This window comes from Trachypithecus francoisi, unplaced genomic scaffold, assembly GCF_009764315.1.
Source record: "Trachypithecus francoisi isolate TF-2019V2 unplaced genomic scaffold, Tfra_2.0 Lachesis_group13, whole genome shotgun sequence".
NCBI classification, from domain to species: Eukaryota; Metazoa; Chordata; class Mammalia; order Primates; family Cercopithecidae; genus Trachypithecus; species Trachypithecus francoisi.
In genome coordinates, this window is record NW_022681458.1 from 30,792,519 (window position 1) to 30,808,615 (window position 16,097).

Here is a 16,097-nt window from a genome sequence, read left to right on the forward strand (position 1 = left end):
GATTATTCTAGTTAGCAATTCCTCTAACCTTTTTTCAAGGGTCTTCTCTCCCGTGCATTGGGTTAGAACATGCTCCTTTAGCTCAGAGGAGTTATTGCCCACCTTCTGAAGCCTACTTCTGTCAATTTGTCAAACTCATTCTCCACCCAGTTTTGTTCCCTTGCTGGCGAGGAGCTGTGATCCTTTGGAGGAGAAGCAGCATTCTGGTTTTTGGAATTTTCAGCCTTTTTGCACTGGTTTCTCCCCATCTTCGTGGATTTATCTACCTTTGGTCTTTGACGTTGGTGACCTTCGGATGGGGTTTCTGAGTGGATGTCCTTTTTGTTGATATTGATGTTATTCCTTTCTGTTTGTTAGTTTTCCTTAGTTTTCCTTCTAACAGGCCCCTCTGCTGCAAGTCTGCTGGAGTTTGCTGCAGGTCCACTCCAGACCCTGTTTGCCAGGGTATCACCAGTGGAAACTCCAGAACAGCAAAGATTGCTGCCTGTTTCTTCCTTTGGAAGTTTTGTCCCAGAGGGGCACCCGCCAGATGCCAGCTGGAGCTCTTTTGTTTGAGGCGTCTGTCGACCCCTGCTGGGAGGTATCTCCCAGTCAGGAAGCAGGAGGGCAGGGACTCACTTGAGGAGGCAGTCTGTCCATTAGCAGAGCTCGAGCACTGTGCTGGGAGATCCACTGCTCTCTTCAGAGCCAGCAGGCAGGAATGTTTAAGTCTGCTGAAGTTGTGCCCACAGCCACCCCTTCCCCCAGGTGCTCTGTCCCAGGGAGATGGGGGTTTTATCTATATAGCCCCTGACTGGGGCTGCTGCCTTGTTTTCAGAGATGCCCTGCCCAGAGACTGGACATCTGTTTTTAAAAGTTACAAACCTTTTGAAAATACAAGGCCAAAAACTATCCCCAGTTACACCCTGAGGAAGTACTGTGAGGCGTGGAACAGAACTATCCTGTTTGTGTGTCTTTATTCTTCCTTCAGTGACATTTCAGTGACTTGCTTATCTCTTCTGTATTGCATTAATATCAACATATCAAAACAAATAAATGAAGCTGCAACAAAGTGCTTGTTGGTTTGAGAGTTTCTGAAAACACATAAAATAACCATTATGACTTATCAGTGATGTCATTTCTTTATTTTATCTTGAGAATGTAGCATGCACAACTTGCAGTTAAGTCCTGCTAATCATTGAACCCAACTAATGAATTTTAGCGATTTGAATTCAAATCCAGAAAAAAAGGGATATACTTCCTTTATTACCCTAAACTGTATTGTTTTAATAAGATGCTCCCAGCAGTACTTCATTTTAAATAAATATTTGAAAGGTATTTGCTACCTACTTTGAATGTTGCAAATGCAAATGTGTTTGGCTGCAAAGTAAATAGAATGCTAATTATATATTGCCACCTAGTGGTAATGTATGTCATAACATTGGCAAAAAAGGAATGGAGTTAATGCAGTGGTTCAAATATTTTATTTCAGTTGGAATATCATTGGAATCAGTGCAGTAATTCTGTGTAATACTTCCATAGAGCAGCGTGTGTTTAAAAAAATTACAGTAATTGTTTTGCATAGTTCTTTCAGTCTTTGCAAAAGTAAATCAAAATTACTTTATATTGAAATTCTATACACTTTGACACATTTATATTAAAAATAGGTTCATACCAAAACTTGAGACATTCATTGTTTACTGTAACAGTTGAGTTTGTATCTAATAAACAGATTTTGTTTTCTTATGGCCCCAACATTACTGAGCTCCCAGTTCTGGCGTGAGAAAAAAAATTCTTTTTTTTTTTGAGACGGAGTCTTGCTCTGCCACCCAGGCTGGAGTGCAGTGGCCAGATCTCAGCTCACTGCAAGCTCCGCCTCCCGGGTTTACGCCATTCTCCTGCCTCAGCCTCCCGAGTAGCTGGGACTACAGGCGCCCGCCTCGTCGCCCGGCTAGTTTTTTGTATTTTTAAGTAGAGACAGGGTTTCACCGTATTAGCCAGGATGGTCTCGATCTCCTGACCTCGTGATCCACCCGTCTCGGCCTCCCAAAGTGCTGGGATTACAGGCTTGAGCCACCGCGCCCGGCCGAAAAAAAATTCTTAATAAATGTTTCTAAACATTTAAAACTTGTATTAAAAAATTAAAAATTTCCTTTAAAAATTAAGGGAGTCTGTGTGCGTAGATACATATGGTATCGAAGTAGAAAACAAAATGGCTCATGATTCTATCCATAAGCCCTGTTATTTTAAGAAGGTCAAAGTATACAAGAAAATGTATTAGAAGAAAAAGGAAAGAAACCTCTAACCAAGTTTCTTGGTTATCGATTTCTTAGTGTATCTATTCCTAAGATAACCACTGTTTCACTATGAATTATTATTGCCTATATTTGTAGAAGAAAAAATGGATGAGCCAGCATTTGCATATTTCACTAATTTGAGTTGCCTCAGTTTGATGAGGGTATAATATGAAAAAGTTTAAACTTTTTCACTAACTGCAACTAGCCATGCTTTTTCACCCCTTTCCTGCTGAGGAGTAAGTTCCCTTAAAGACTCCTTCATTAGTTTCTCTCAGTCTTTCTTTCATAACTGTCAGCCACTTTCACTCACTAAAATCATCTCATTCTGCTTTTTTAAAACCTATCCTCTTAATTTTAAATGTTTTCTCCTCCCCTCACCACAAGCGTGCGGAAGTAGTGGAGAGGGAGATGGGAAAGGAAGATTGTTCTCCTTCACATCTACCCTCCCTGCTGAGCTAGGATGTTTTCACTGTATCTATAGCCTGGTGATAACAATTGTTAGATTTTTGTTTGCTTGGGATTTTGTTTGATTTTGTTTTCGTTGTAAATATTGGTGGTCTCCAGAGATTGGCAGTAGAGGCTGTAGACCCCCTCAGCTATACCCCTACCTACTGTGCTCAAATGAAAGCACACATGGGTGCCCAATTCTGCCAAATGTGCAAACACTTTAGGAAGAAGGTACTCTTTAGAAGAAGATACTATTTAGACATACATACATACATACATACAGTCTCCTACCCTGTTTTTGTAGCTCAGAGAAAGTCACATTGCTCTCAAGCCCTTCTTAGACTTTATTCACGAAAGAGTGGGAAAGCCCGTACCATGTCCCAAACCTCCAGCCCATCATTACCACTCACTCCACCAATGAAAAACCATTTTCTATCAATCCTTAATAACAACAAATTCTCTGGTGTAGATGTTGATAAAGTTCCTATATGAAAAAGAGGCACTTCAGTGCTGAGTACCTCTGAATGTTGACTCCTGCTTCGAGTGCTTCAAATACATCACTTTGGGGCAGGGGTTGGAGGGACCTGATGTTTGGTACTTCAAATGCTAACTAACCATCCCTAGTGTATAGACTGAAGTTAGATGACAGACATGCACAGGCACGGCACACTGCTTATACTTAACTACTTTAAAAGTAAATTTCCATATAGATAAACAAGATAATTTCTAAACCAGAAGGGACTATTTATTTCACAGATGAAAAATTTTAAGAACAAAGATTTAGTGTCCTAAGCTACCTGATAACATTTGTTAGGGCTAATGTCGTCTCATTACTACTCTTTTCCAGAGTGTCATTGGATCTTTGTGCTAATATTTTGTTAAGTTTCACCAAAAATTAAAATGTTTTAAATGGGATCATATCAAATTTATAGGCTAATTTAGGGATGATTGAGATGCACTTCAAAATTTCATGTGACAACTCTAAAATATCAAGGACATTTTTCTTCCCTATCGTATTTGCTGCCTACTCCCCTCCCCACCAAAAGGGAAAAAGGTTCATTCTCAGAGGTCAAACTACCAAATAGAGTTACTTTCCTAAACTGACTTCCCTCTGTGATCTCCCCTACTTGCTGGTTCCTGAGGCTTCCCTTTTTGGTCTCTGATGAAAAGGCTGGGGCTTTGGTGACCCTGCTCTGCCACATCTATGACCGCATGCATCTGGGGCCAGGTGATGTGGAGGACAGAGAAGTAAAGCAATGGGGGCTTACAATCCCCTCCTGAGACTGCAGGTCCTCCAATCTGGGGAGAAGTTTCCCTTCCTCAGAGTTTAGACTCCCAGGGCTCCCCTTGCCTTCGTACCTTCTCCCAGCATGAAATTGCCTGTAGCTTGGGGCACAAGAGAACTGAGAAAAGGAAAATAAAGAAAAATGGAGGGTTAACCCATTCCTTCTGATATTAGGAGTTTGTTCAGATAGCACTAGAGGGCTTCCTCTGGGTCTCTACCAGCCTACTTGTGTCTACTTTTGGGTTTTGGGCTGTACTAGTTCAGACCAGGGGAATACCAGAGAGAAAAAATGGTAAACTCACCAATGGTTTGGTGGTACTTCAGATTCCTGTCCTCTTCCTCTTTTTGTGTGTTACTATTTGCTTTTCAGAGACCGCAAATAGCTGCTCTATCCTGTCCAGGTTTTAGAGCCACATTTTGGGGGAGAAACAAGGTGCAGAGCATGTTTACTCCATCTTACCTGAAACCAGAACTGAAAGTAACTTTTTCTGAGAAGCTGAACTGAGTCTATCCGTAGGGATTGAATCCGTAGGGGTTGATTCTATGCAAGTATTACAAAGAACGTGACTACTCTGTGTGCTGTTATGGAATCATTGTCAAGATGTATTGTTAAATAGCAAACTGTAGAATATTTATAAATATGTATATTTATGCTTATGTGTACATAGAATCTAGGAATACACACACACAAAAATGGTAACCATGGTGATTTCTGAGGAGAACTAGAAGGCTGGGAGATTGAGGAGATGGAGACCTGACTGACACCTCTGTGCTATTAACATTTGCATGTATTGGCCGGTTGCAGTGGCTCACGCCTATATCCCAGCACTTTGGGAGGCTGAGGCAGGCGGATCACCTGAGGTTGGGAATTGGAGACCAGCCTGACCAACATGGAGAAACCCCGTCTCTACTAAAAATACACAATTAGCCGGGTGTGGTGGTGCGTACCTATAATCCCAGCTCCTCAGGCGGCTGAGGCTGGAGAAGCGCTTAAACCTGGGAGGTGGAGGTTGCGGTGAGCCGAGATCATGCCATTGCACTCCAGCCTGGGCAACAAGAGTGAAACTGTCTCAAAAGAAAAAAAAAAAAATTACATGTATTATTGACTGTGGTAGATGAGACCTACTTCAGGTAGGCCTGGTGACACATTAAGAAATAAACCAAGGAAGGAGGTGATGGGCCATTTGTTAACCTAGTCCCCTCTCTGGGCTAAATGCCTCAGAGCCAGCAGTTCTTGGCTTCTCTGACCCCAACTGCTAAAATACTCACCTTAGGGCCTGCCTGCATGAGGAACTAGGGAGATTTCGGATAACCTCAGCCATACGTTTGTATTCTTTCGTTTTATGAATGTATTTGTCAGTTCCATTGTTAAGTGAAGAAATTTAATGGAGGGCTAATCTGTGAACCGTAACTGTTCTATAGATAGATATTATGTATGTATAAACACATATTATGTGTGCAGGTGTATTTTTTCAATGTACCATTTTTAAGTATACACCAATACCTGATTCCTTTCAAATTATTTTGGGCATGTATTTTTATTTTTAGGCTAATTCACCTAAATAAGATTGATCCTCATGCTCCAAATGAAATGCTGTATGGGCGAATAGGCTACATCTATGCTCTTCTTTTTGTCAATAAGAACTTTGGAGTGGAAAAGATTCCTCAAAGCCATATTCAGCAGGTACCACGTTTTTGTGTTTTTAGGAGTCTCTTTAGGATCCCATTTACTTACTGTCTGCCTAAACTATTGTTTGTGTCTCTCCAGTTAGCACATTCCAAATAAAGGAAGGTGTATCTGGACCTCTAAAGGTTGGGCACAGTCCAAGAACCAATAGCTTCCTACGGAGTGCTGTTGGAAACATTTCTAACTCAGTCAGAAGGCCAGTCTGCTCCATTTCAGAATTTTAGAGGCCCTCTCCAAAGAAAATTAGAGCCAAATTTCACCTCCCAGATGAAGGGTCTGCTTTGGTGGTGCCTAGAGGAGTTTATGCTTTTCTTTGACAGGCGAACTCGTAAACTGTAATGCAAAGAGCTCACGATCTTCTATGCCCTCCCCCTTCTAGGCTGAATATAGTCCCACTCTCTGATGAAGAATTAAACTATGCCTTTCCCTGGCTGAAAGCTAGTGTCTAATTTGTCGTGTTCCTCAGTACCTCGTAGCAGAAAAGTCATTACCTCCTCCAGGAAGGTTTTTGTTCAGTTAACTTGTTATTTTGGTTGGTTTTCTCTCTGCAGATTTGTGAAACAATTTTAACCTCTGGAGAAAACCTAGCTAGGAAGAGAAACTTCACGGCAAAGTCTCCACTGATGTATGAATGGTACCAGGAATATTATGTAGGGGCTGCTCATGGCCTGGCTGGAATTTATTACTACCTGATGCAGGTAAGGAGTGATTGTGGTGGAACTTTAAAATGTCCTTCCTGACCCATGTACTATCATGGGTGAGAAGACAGATGTTCTAGTTCTAGTTTGTCACTCTGTCAACCTCTGCATTACAGTACTCTCCTTGTAATTAACTTGACCTAGACAAACAAAAGTAATGTTTATGAAGGTGCCTTTAAAAATGTATAAACATTAAAGGCCTTGCATTTTGAGATGAAGTTTGATTTACAGGTTACCCTACTTGCCCACTTAGCATCACTTGGGCAAACTAAAGTAGTTTGACCTATAGTTCTGCATGAAGCGCCTCTGCTCTGCTCTTGCAGCCAGTGCTTTGAATTAAAAATATTATTCCACATTAAAAGGCACAACTCATTCCAACAAATTCCAGTAATAGGAACCAAATCAATAGAAAACAAATGAGCGCTTGTTGCCTAATGCTTACTTAGAGAGCAAAGCTGAGGAGACTTTTACTTACCTGAAAAACAGCTGAATATGCTCTGCCCAGCAGTTCTTAGGATCTAATACTATTGGGGCACATCAACCAAAGTCAAATAGACTAAAGACAAATAGCATTTACTGCAGCAAACAGAACTTGGGAGAGATCAGAAGAGGACTTCTCATGAGAGCATCGTTTTGGGAGACTTCTGAAGCACTCCTTAAGGAGAAATTGGCACTTGTGAGTAAGAATTCATGGCAATTGATTTTTAATGGCAGCAGAGGTATCCCTGTCACCTTCCCAAGGCACACTGTGACATAAAGAAAAGTGTTTCCTGAACGTGTTCAGCAGGAGTGCTTGGATATACATACTACCAGCTCTTTGAGTAGCTGACTCTTATAATGCAAGATCAGTGTTGGACCTGCCCTCTGCCTATAAATAAACAAGGACAACAGAACTGAAAAACTCAAGGTTATTATTACTTTTGAATGCAGAGTCACACATTGAGTGTTAGTGGCAATCAGAGGCTAACTGGCGTATTTATTCTACACTTTTCAATTAGAGGTTATATAATTAGGATGTTGACATTTAGACTTAAATTTCTTTATTTTTCTGGTGCATGTCTTCCTCTCTATTCCCAGTAGTAAATGTGGATTCCTAAAAGTTTTCAGGAAAGAAGAGTCTTCTGAAGTTTCAAGGTTAGTTAGAATCAAACATATTAGAGGCACTCTCCAAAGAGGATTAGACAGCCTTATTGAACTTTCATTGAAACAAATAATCAGAACACATAGTGACTAGACAGCCTCATCAAACTTTCATTTAAACAAATAATCATGAGACATACTCTCTCCTTGTGTTAGCTGTAGTAAGAAATCTGAAAACCCAAGTATTGATTTTTTCATTTGCAGGTTATCATCTATATGAAATGATTTAATTTTTAATCCTGAAAGTCTATTCTAGTAGGTACCCCTTCATTAACATAAAATGAAACATTATTATTTTTAGGCCATGTTGGGTAATTCCTGCAAGTTTGAGGAGAGTCCACTCATTCTACTGTAACACTTCGAGCTTTAATGCTATTCTTTGTATAAAATGAAATCTGTCTTTTAAATAACTCAGTGCACTTTCAGAATCTTGTGGAAGTCGTATTGTCAACATTACTGTGACCCCACCACAACCACCTCCTGCCTGTGCTTCACACCACTGCCACCCCTCACCACCACATGCCCCACACCTTGCCTAGCATAACAGCACTTTGACTCTGTTAAAGACATTAGCAGTCATTGAATTAAGAACAGGACCAAAAGGAGAAACTAAAACAGTATCAAAAATGGTAGCTCATATGCTCTATGTCAGTATGTCCTTTCGATCTGTACGTTGTTATATCAAAATAATGTGGCATTTAGATCAGTCCTAAATCCTCTGTAAAAAGACAGACCTGATCTAGAGGCATGCTATAGTTTGGAATCTAGATTCCAGGTCTCTTAATGTGTTAGTATCCTTTTTCTGTTGAAAATACCACCTATCTCCTCTCTAAATGTAATAACAAAAGTCATGCTTGGTTTGTCTAGTGCCATCTCTTTGTGACTTTTAAAACTTGCTTTATATATTGAAACCGTGGGAAACTTCTCTCACACTCACATTCTCAGACATTGACTTAGGAAAATTACTTATATGTATGTAGATAACAATATTGAAAAACAATATATACAAAAGGTTGAGCACAGTGGCTCACGCCTGTTATCCCAGTACTTTGGGAGGCCGAGACGGGCGGATCATCTGAGGTCAGGAGTTCGAGACCAGCCTGGCCAACATGGTGAAACCCCGTCTCTACTAAAAATAGAAAAATTAGCCGGGCATGGTGACAGGTGTCTGTAATCCCAAGTACTTGGGAGGCTGAGACAGGAGAATTACTTGAACCCAGGAGATGGAGGTTGCAGGGAGCCAAGATCGTACCATTGCACTCCAGCCTGGGTGACAAGAATGAAACTCCATCTCAAATAAAAAAGAAAAATAATATATACAAAAGACCCTAAGAGTTAGCTAATAGCCCAGTTTTATTTTGTCCCATTGTTTAAAGTTTTTAAATGAAATCACAAAAGGTTAAAATAAAGGCATCCAGTAGGTGGAAAAATTGAATGAAATCCAAAACCTCTTAATGACCTTCCATTTCCTCTTAGCCATGCTTTTTTTCTGGTTTAAATATACTGAGATCTAGGAAGGTTTGTTTGCTTCAGCAGAACTAATAATTTCCTTCTCATTTTTAGCCCAGCCTTCAAGTGAGCCAAGGGAAGTTACATAGTTTGGTCAAGCCCAGCGTAGACTACGTCTGCCAGCTGAAGTTCCCTTCTGGCAATTACCCTCCATGTATAGGTGATAATCGAGATCTGCTTGTCCATTGGTGCCATGGCGCCCCTGGGGTAATCTACATGCTCATCCAGGCCTATAAGGTACTGTGTGTATTTTTGAAAAAAATTTTTTAATAACCAAAAATTTATAATTTAAAATTAGTTTTACCTTAATCCATAAAGGAACAATAAATAAATCTCTTGTGGGACCTAAGATCACTTTGCTAAATGAATTATAATTCATTCTCACCATCTTTCTGTACCAAAGCAGGCATGGTTTCATAACCTACTTTCAACAACACTTAGGTTGCAATGAGATACTGTTTATGATCCAGCATATTATCTAGCAATTCCACTCCTAGGTGTGTACCCAAAAGAACCAAAACCAAGGATTCAAATAGATACTGTACACCAGCATTCATAGCAGCATTATTTATAATTGCCACAAGGTGAAAATAATCCAAGTATTCATCAAGAGATGAACTGATAAAGAAAATATCATATATACAATGGAACATATCACAATGCAATGGAATATTATTCCGCTATTAAAAGAATGACTTTCTGATACATATTACAACATGGATGAACCTTGAAAACATTATGCTAAGTGAAATAAACAGATATAAATAGACAAATATTGTACGATTCCATTGTAGTGCATAAATAACACTAATAAAAAGCATGCCCTCACAGAACTGCAATCAAAGGTTTTTAGTTGAGGGAAAAAAAGATGTCTATGACCATTGGTGCCAAATCAACAAATTACAACTCTGCAGATTATTGCTAGGCACTGGCATCTCATAAATAAGCTGCCAGTGTATCAAATTCTACATTTCAGAGAATTAGACACATTCATATTGGAAAAACTTTTTAAACTGCCTTATCCTACTTTTAAGAACACTTAGGTTGCAATGAGCTATTAAAAATACCTACTCAGAATATTTCCTCAGTCTTTGATGAAGATACAGGAGGCCGTAAAAATTGTAAAGGTCTATTTTTCTGACAAAGTCTACTGTTTTATACTCAATTTGCATATTTCCTAAAGAACAGTTGTTCTCCAGTGTGTAAAGAAACTTCCTAATAGTGAAGAGGACATCATAGTTACCAAAGAAGAGAGCATGTGTTCTTTGGAAGGTCACTCATGCTAACAGCAAGTTGCAAGTTAAATAATGCTGCTTCCTCAGTAACATCCATATAAACAAACACACATGCACAGAAAACTTAGACTGTACATACCAAAGTCATGCACAATTTAAAAAACAAAGAGCCAAACTAGTAGATTTTAGTAATTGTCACTAGCAATATAACACATCCCTCTGTCACTAAATCCTTTACCTTTTCTTGCCAAGCCATCTCCCTCTTTCCTCCTTACCTATCAGGAAGGAGTATCAATGAAACTTTCTTTTATATCCGGTATAATAGAATGCATGTCCTTTGCCTCTGCAGGTATTCAGAGAGGAAAGGTATCTCTGTGACGCCTATCAGTGTGCTGATGTGATCTGGCAATATGGGTTGCTGAAGAAGGGATATGGGCTGTGCCACGGTGCTGCAGGGAATGCCTATGCCTTCCTGACACTCTACAACCTCACGCAGGATATGAAGTACCTGTATAGGGCCTGTAAGGTAGGAGTCAGAACCACCAAATAGAAGGCAGCTCAGTGGCTCATACCTGTAATCTCAGCACTTTGGGAGGCTGAGGCAGGTGGATCACCTGAGGTCAGGAGTTCGAGACCAGCCTGGCTAACGTGGGTTCTACTTAAAATACAAAAACTTAGCCAGGTGTGGTGGCACGCGTCTATAATCCCAGCTACTTTGGAGGCTGAGGCACGAGAACCACTTGAACCCGGGAGGTGGAGGTTGGAGTGAGCTGGTATCATGCCATTGTACTCCAGCCTGGGTGACAAGAGTGAAACTCCATCTTGAAAAAAAAAGAAAAAAAAAAGCAGGTCTCCCAGGAGGTTGTAGAAAGGGTTCTAGTTCATCTGATTTAATTCATTTATCCCTAAAATCGTAGGTCTTGGATAACAAATACCATTATTTAAGGAAAATCTTCAAAAACCTTTCAATTAAATTAGCATTCCTTTAAAGGGACATAATTCTACTCAGCAGCATTTATGGGAGAAAAATAAAGATGTAGGGTGATTTAGTGCCTTTCTTCTTAAATAACCTTGGAGATACGTGACTCAGACAGCTCATTAAATTCCTCCCACGCTGTGTACTCTCTTTCAGACCATCCTTTACTCTGCATTAGTCTCCTTTCTCTGATGTGAAGGTAGTGTTTGACTTTTCAGAGTAATTTGTAGAGACAACCTCTTAACTTTCGGGAGGTCTCTGGAAGAAATCACTATACTAATTTAACTTGGTCTCATTTTCAGTTTGCTGAATGGTGCTTAGAGTATGGAGAACATGGATGCAGAACACCAGACACCCCTTTCTCTCTCTTTGAAGGTATTTTGTACACTTTATTTATTTGCCTTATAATATCAGCATCTACTTCTCTGCTTGCTAATTAATGTATTTGAATTTAAGTTTTATCAAAAAATTAAATTATTCTTAAACTACTTTTTTATTTCCTAATATGCTAAATCGATATTAAAAATCAATTAGCACGTGTGCTACCACAGTCCCAATACTAGTAGTCATCGAGTTACTCCCTTTTATGGAGCCAGGCACATGTGGGGCATTTTGCAGATGCCATCATAAATCATTCAGCAAAAAACATACAGGCACTACTACCTTCATGTCACAGCCGAGGAGACGGAGGCTCAGGAGCTTACGTTTGGTAAATGGCAGGGCTCTGACTTAAACTTGTCTGGCTCCATTCCCTCTCCAGTCTTCTACTGGGATATAAGGCTGAGCACCTCACTAGTGATCTCTTCTAATGTTGAACTACAATGTCTGTAAACATAGACAGAGTTACACTTCATTTAAATCATTGCCATTAATATTGTAATGTTGTTAATGTTAAAAAAAATGGAGCCATCCTTTGTTTTTGCAGAGTTGTAACTGCTCTCGGGGGGTGTCAGTGAGGTGGGGAAAAAGCCATAGGATGCTGAAGGAGGAGGGCCAAGAGGACATCCCCACCCTCCCCTCCAGTGTGGCCTTGATTCAGACCTTAGGGACGAGGCTGTCACTGGTGGGCACCCTTTGTTGATGTTTATGTGTTTGAATAGACTGAAATGCTGTTGACTTGTGGAGGGAAAAAAAAGCCATCCTATGAAATGGAGTCATTTGGTATAATAACTTTTGCCTCTTTCTCTTTCTTCAGGAATGGCTGGAACAATATATTTCCTGGCTGACCTGCTAGTCCCCGCAAAAGCCAGGTTCCCTGCATTTGAACTCTGAAAGGAAAGCATGCCACCTGCAACTCACTGCATGACCCTTTCTGTGTATTCAAACCCAAGCTAAGTGCTTTTGTTGCTTTCCAGGGAAACAAAGAGTCAAACTGTGCGCTTGATTTTGTTAGCTTTTTTCAGACTTTGTCTTTCATTTGGTTCATTTCCATTATCATTTACTTTTACTTAACAGTATCCAAGGAAGTCTTTTAACTTTAATTTCCATTTCTTCCTAAAGGGAGAGTGAGTGATATGTACAGTGTTTTGAGGTTGTATATATATGTTCCAGAACTTGGAAGAAATCTTATTTAAATTTATGAATATAACCATCTGTTACTGTTCTAAAAATGTTTAAAAGAAACTCAATATAGATAAAAATAAATATGTGACTATTATTGGGTATTGCACTTCACTTTTCTTTAATATTTTTCCTCCAATTGGAGGGCAAACAATTTTATGACTTGCTTTTCCCTAGGTGTTTCATTTTGAAAGGGGACAAAAATATAATGAAATGCTTCCAGGAGAAAAATTCCAAGAATTGCAATCTGGACTTGGGACCTAAATATCATTTTTAAAATTCTTGATGCCTATTTAGACTAGAGGTAAACATACTTTCAGGTTTGCCTGTTTTTGTCAGCAAGGCATACAGGCTTCAGAAGCCAACATTTTTAATCAAAAACTTATAAAACGTGATGATCATTGTGAAAATTCTGAGTCGAAGGTTAGTTCAAGTTAAGCTAAGAATAACAGTTTGTGTTTTCTCTAAAATAATCCGGGTTTTTTGGAACTCTTTATTTAAATATGTTTGTTTTTCAGTATTCATATAAGATCAGGAAGCTAATTTTCTATGTAGGAATATGCTTTGACCTAGGATTTCCGTCCACTCTGACTGACTTTCTAAACTTTAACTTGAGTTTTTTACAGTGACTATGCACTAGTGCTGACTCTTTGGTATAAGCCATAAAATATTTTCCTTCTTATCAATTTATCTGAACTTTGATCTTTTCACTAAATAGTACAGTATTCTACTTCGCTTTAAAAAAGGGGGATGAGAAAGGGAATACTATGTAACCAATAACTTGAACAAAAACACTAAGCTTTTAATAGAAATGCTTTTTGTTGAGGAGGTATTATCCAGAGTTCATGCTTAGAACAAATGCATCTTTGTGTATCCTAGGCTTAACAATTCAGCAGTTTCTGAGACCACAGAATCAGATTTTCTGTACTAGATAAAGACTCCCTGGTGCTTCAGATTCTGTACAAATGTTTTGACTCATCAGCTTTTACTCCTCCTCCTTCCAATACTGCCTTTGCCTGGCTTGTTTTGTCTCTTTGCAACTGATTTTGCAAAAGAGATTTTGCAACTGATTTTGCAAAAAAAAAAAAAAAAATTGTAGCTTTAAAATAACAGGGTCTAAGTATTTTAAATGTGCCTATTTCACAGCTCTCTTGGTGACAAAAACATGCTATTTTTATTGGAACTTCAAACCAAATCCCCACTGAGTGTGTGCTGGTTCCTGCAGGTAGCAGTCTCCTATTATCTCCTGTTTAGCACCAAAAGAGCTAATATTATTGGAAATCAACCCTTTAAAGGCCACTGGCAGTAGGATTTAAAAAGCAGCCCACTGCTCAATTTCTAGGATCAGCTTCCTCCTTCTTGACTTGTGTAAGTCGGCACTACCTTGTGCCTCTCAGATTGCTGAAGTGCTACTGGTAAGCATGTGCATGCTCTGCCTTTCTTGTGAAAGTTTTCAGTCAGCGACATCAGCACTTACAGTAAGAAGTAAAAGTAGTGCACAGCAAAGCTAATTTGCCTTTGTCTGTGGTATTCAGCTTGAAAGAATAAAGCTCATTTGGTTTAGTTAAATGTCTTACTCTACTGTGCCTATGCTTTTAGCTACGTTACTAAGCAAGGGAAAAGAACACTTTCTTTGAGCCAAAGGAGACTTGATCACAGTTCTCCAAGTATCGTGATAGCAATGCTTAACCCCAGGAAGATTTCAAGGCAGGGAGAAGAACATTTCAAGTAAGATTCTTGTTAACCCATTTATGCCTAGTGTTCCATTACTGGAATGCTAAGTTTGTGGGAGTCATTTGCATACTACTGCTCAAAGTCATTGCCAAGGTCTGATTTTTCACACAAAAAATTGCAACCCCCAGCATCAATGGGTTAGCTATGGTCATCTGTTAGCAAATTCATCCACACAAACACAATTCAAGTTTGTTTGTTTGTTTTAAGCTTTTGAAAACGTATTAAACTGGCACAATTTTATATGTATACTATTTGTTGTATTTATGCTTAAGAGCAAAAAAGTTTTGATGGGATTTTAAACTCAGGCAAAGCCTACAACGCTGAGACAATCCCCTAACATGGTAGTAACTAAAGAAACTTATACTAGGCTTCTTAGTTTTAAAAGGCAGTGGCATCATTGTTTCAGTTCTAGTTCTGTTATATTTTTCTCTCGGATATTTTTCTTCTTGGTAAAAATCCTTCCCAGAAGTTGCTTCCTAGAAAACTCAATACCATCTCTCATCTCTGTACAGGGACTAGGTAATAAAACCTTCAAAGGTTACCAAGCAGTCAGTGTTCATTTATCCCGTCACATGTTTCTGTTTCTATAGTAATTTAGAAATTGCAAATAGTTAACTTTTCATCTTGTAAAAAATGTTAACATTATCCTGGCTATTTCCATAGATACCATGGACTATTATTACTATCCTATTTCCATAGATACTATGGACTGTAATGTGGCCTGAGTTGTCAGTCTTTAATCCTGAGTCATGTGGCTCTCTTTTTATCTTTCATGTCAGTTCCAATTATTTGGCATCAAAAACCTTCATGGTAGGTAGAGTTTTAGGTAAAAGTGGATCTAGGGTTACTTTCTTTATTAACATTTCCTAAATAACTGAATTGAGAGACATACTCTGCTACTATGTCCCTCAGGTTAATTTTTGTCTGATCTTATGATGGTCCTGCCTTTTACTAGCTACTTTAGAAACAGAAAATGTGAAGAGTGACTATTTACGCATACACTCCTTTGGCTACTAGAACTCATCTGTAGTCCTTTATTATTTACACTGAATTCCAATTTCATTTCTGCTTGCGCTAAATAAGAGCACCTCATTCCTGTGTTTTCTGTACTATTGAGCTATAGACGAACTGTTTCTCTAATTATAAAGCAAACTGTTTGGGATATTCAGGAAAACTGCCCAAATGTTATATTGTCATTTAATGGGAAAGGCTGGGATCATATGTATTTTCATGTTCTGTAAAGGATTTGACTTACTGGTTCTCAATAAAATTGTATTAGGACTATATATCATCATGTGCTTTTTGTTTGATTTGGTTTAAACTTGAGAAATATTTTCCATCAATGGCAACTGAAGGTTTTTTTCCTCTATACACCCATTTCCTAGGCTTTGTTCTTTTTTCCTCATTGTTGGATAAAACAAGATTTTCTCTACTGTCTGATAATAGAGATTTATAAGAGGAAAATATTTTTAAATCTGATCATTATAGAATTAGGAGGAATCTACGAGGCTTCAAGAATAACAGTGTATTAACCATCTCATAATATAAGA

At 38.9% G+C, this 16,097-nt stretch overlaps 1 protein-coding gene across 4 annotated transcripts in view; it reads left to right on the plus strand.

Annotated features, from left to right (window-relative positions):
- Window positions 1–15,833, plus strand: part of LANCL1 (LanC like 1) — a 47,032-nt gene extending 31,199 nt beyond the window's left edge. For all 4 annotated transcript variants that reach the window (XM_033230412.1, XM_033230409.1, XM_033230411.1 and 1 more), the window contains exons 5-10: window positions 5,557–5,692; window positions 6,247–6,393; window positions 9,097–9,279; window positions 10,627–10,803; window positions 11,556–11,628; window positions 12,449–15,833. In XM_033230412.1, coding sequence (XP_033086303.1) covers window positions 5,557–5,692; window positions 6,247–6,393; window positions 9,097–9,279; window positions 10,627–10,803; window positions 11,556–11,628; window positions 12,449–12,525 — 793 coding nt within the window. In that variant the 3' untranslated portion in view covers window positions 12,526–15,833. The remainder of the gene's footprint in view (window positions 1–5,556; window positions 5,693–6,246; window positions 6,394–9,096; window positions 9,280–10,626; window positions 10,804–11,555; window positions 11,629–12,448) is intronic.
- Window positions 15,834–16,097: the final 264 nt, after the last annotated feature.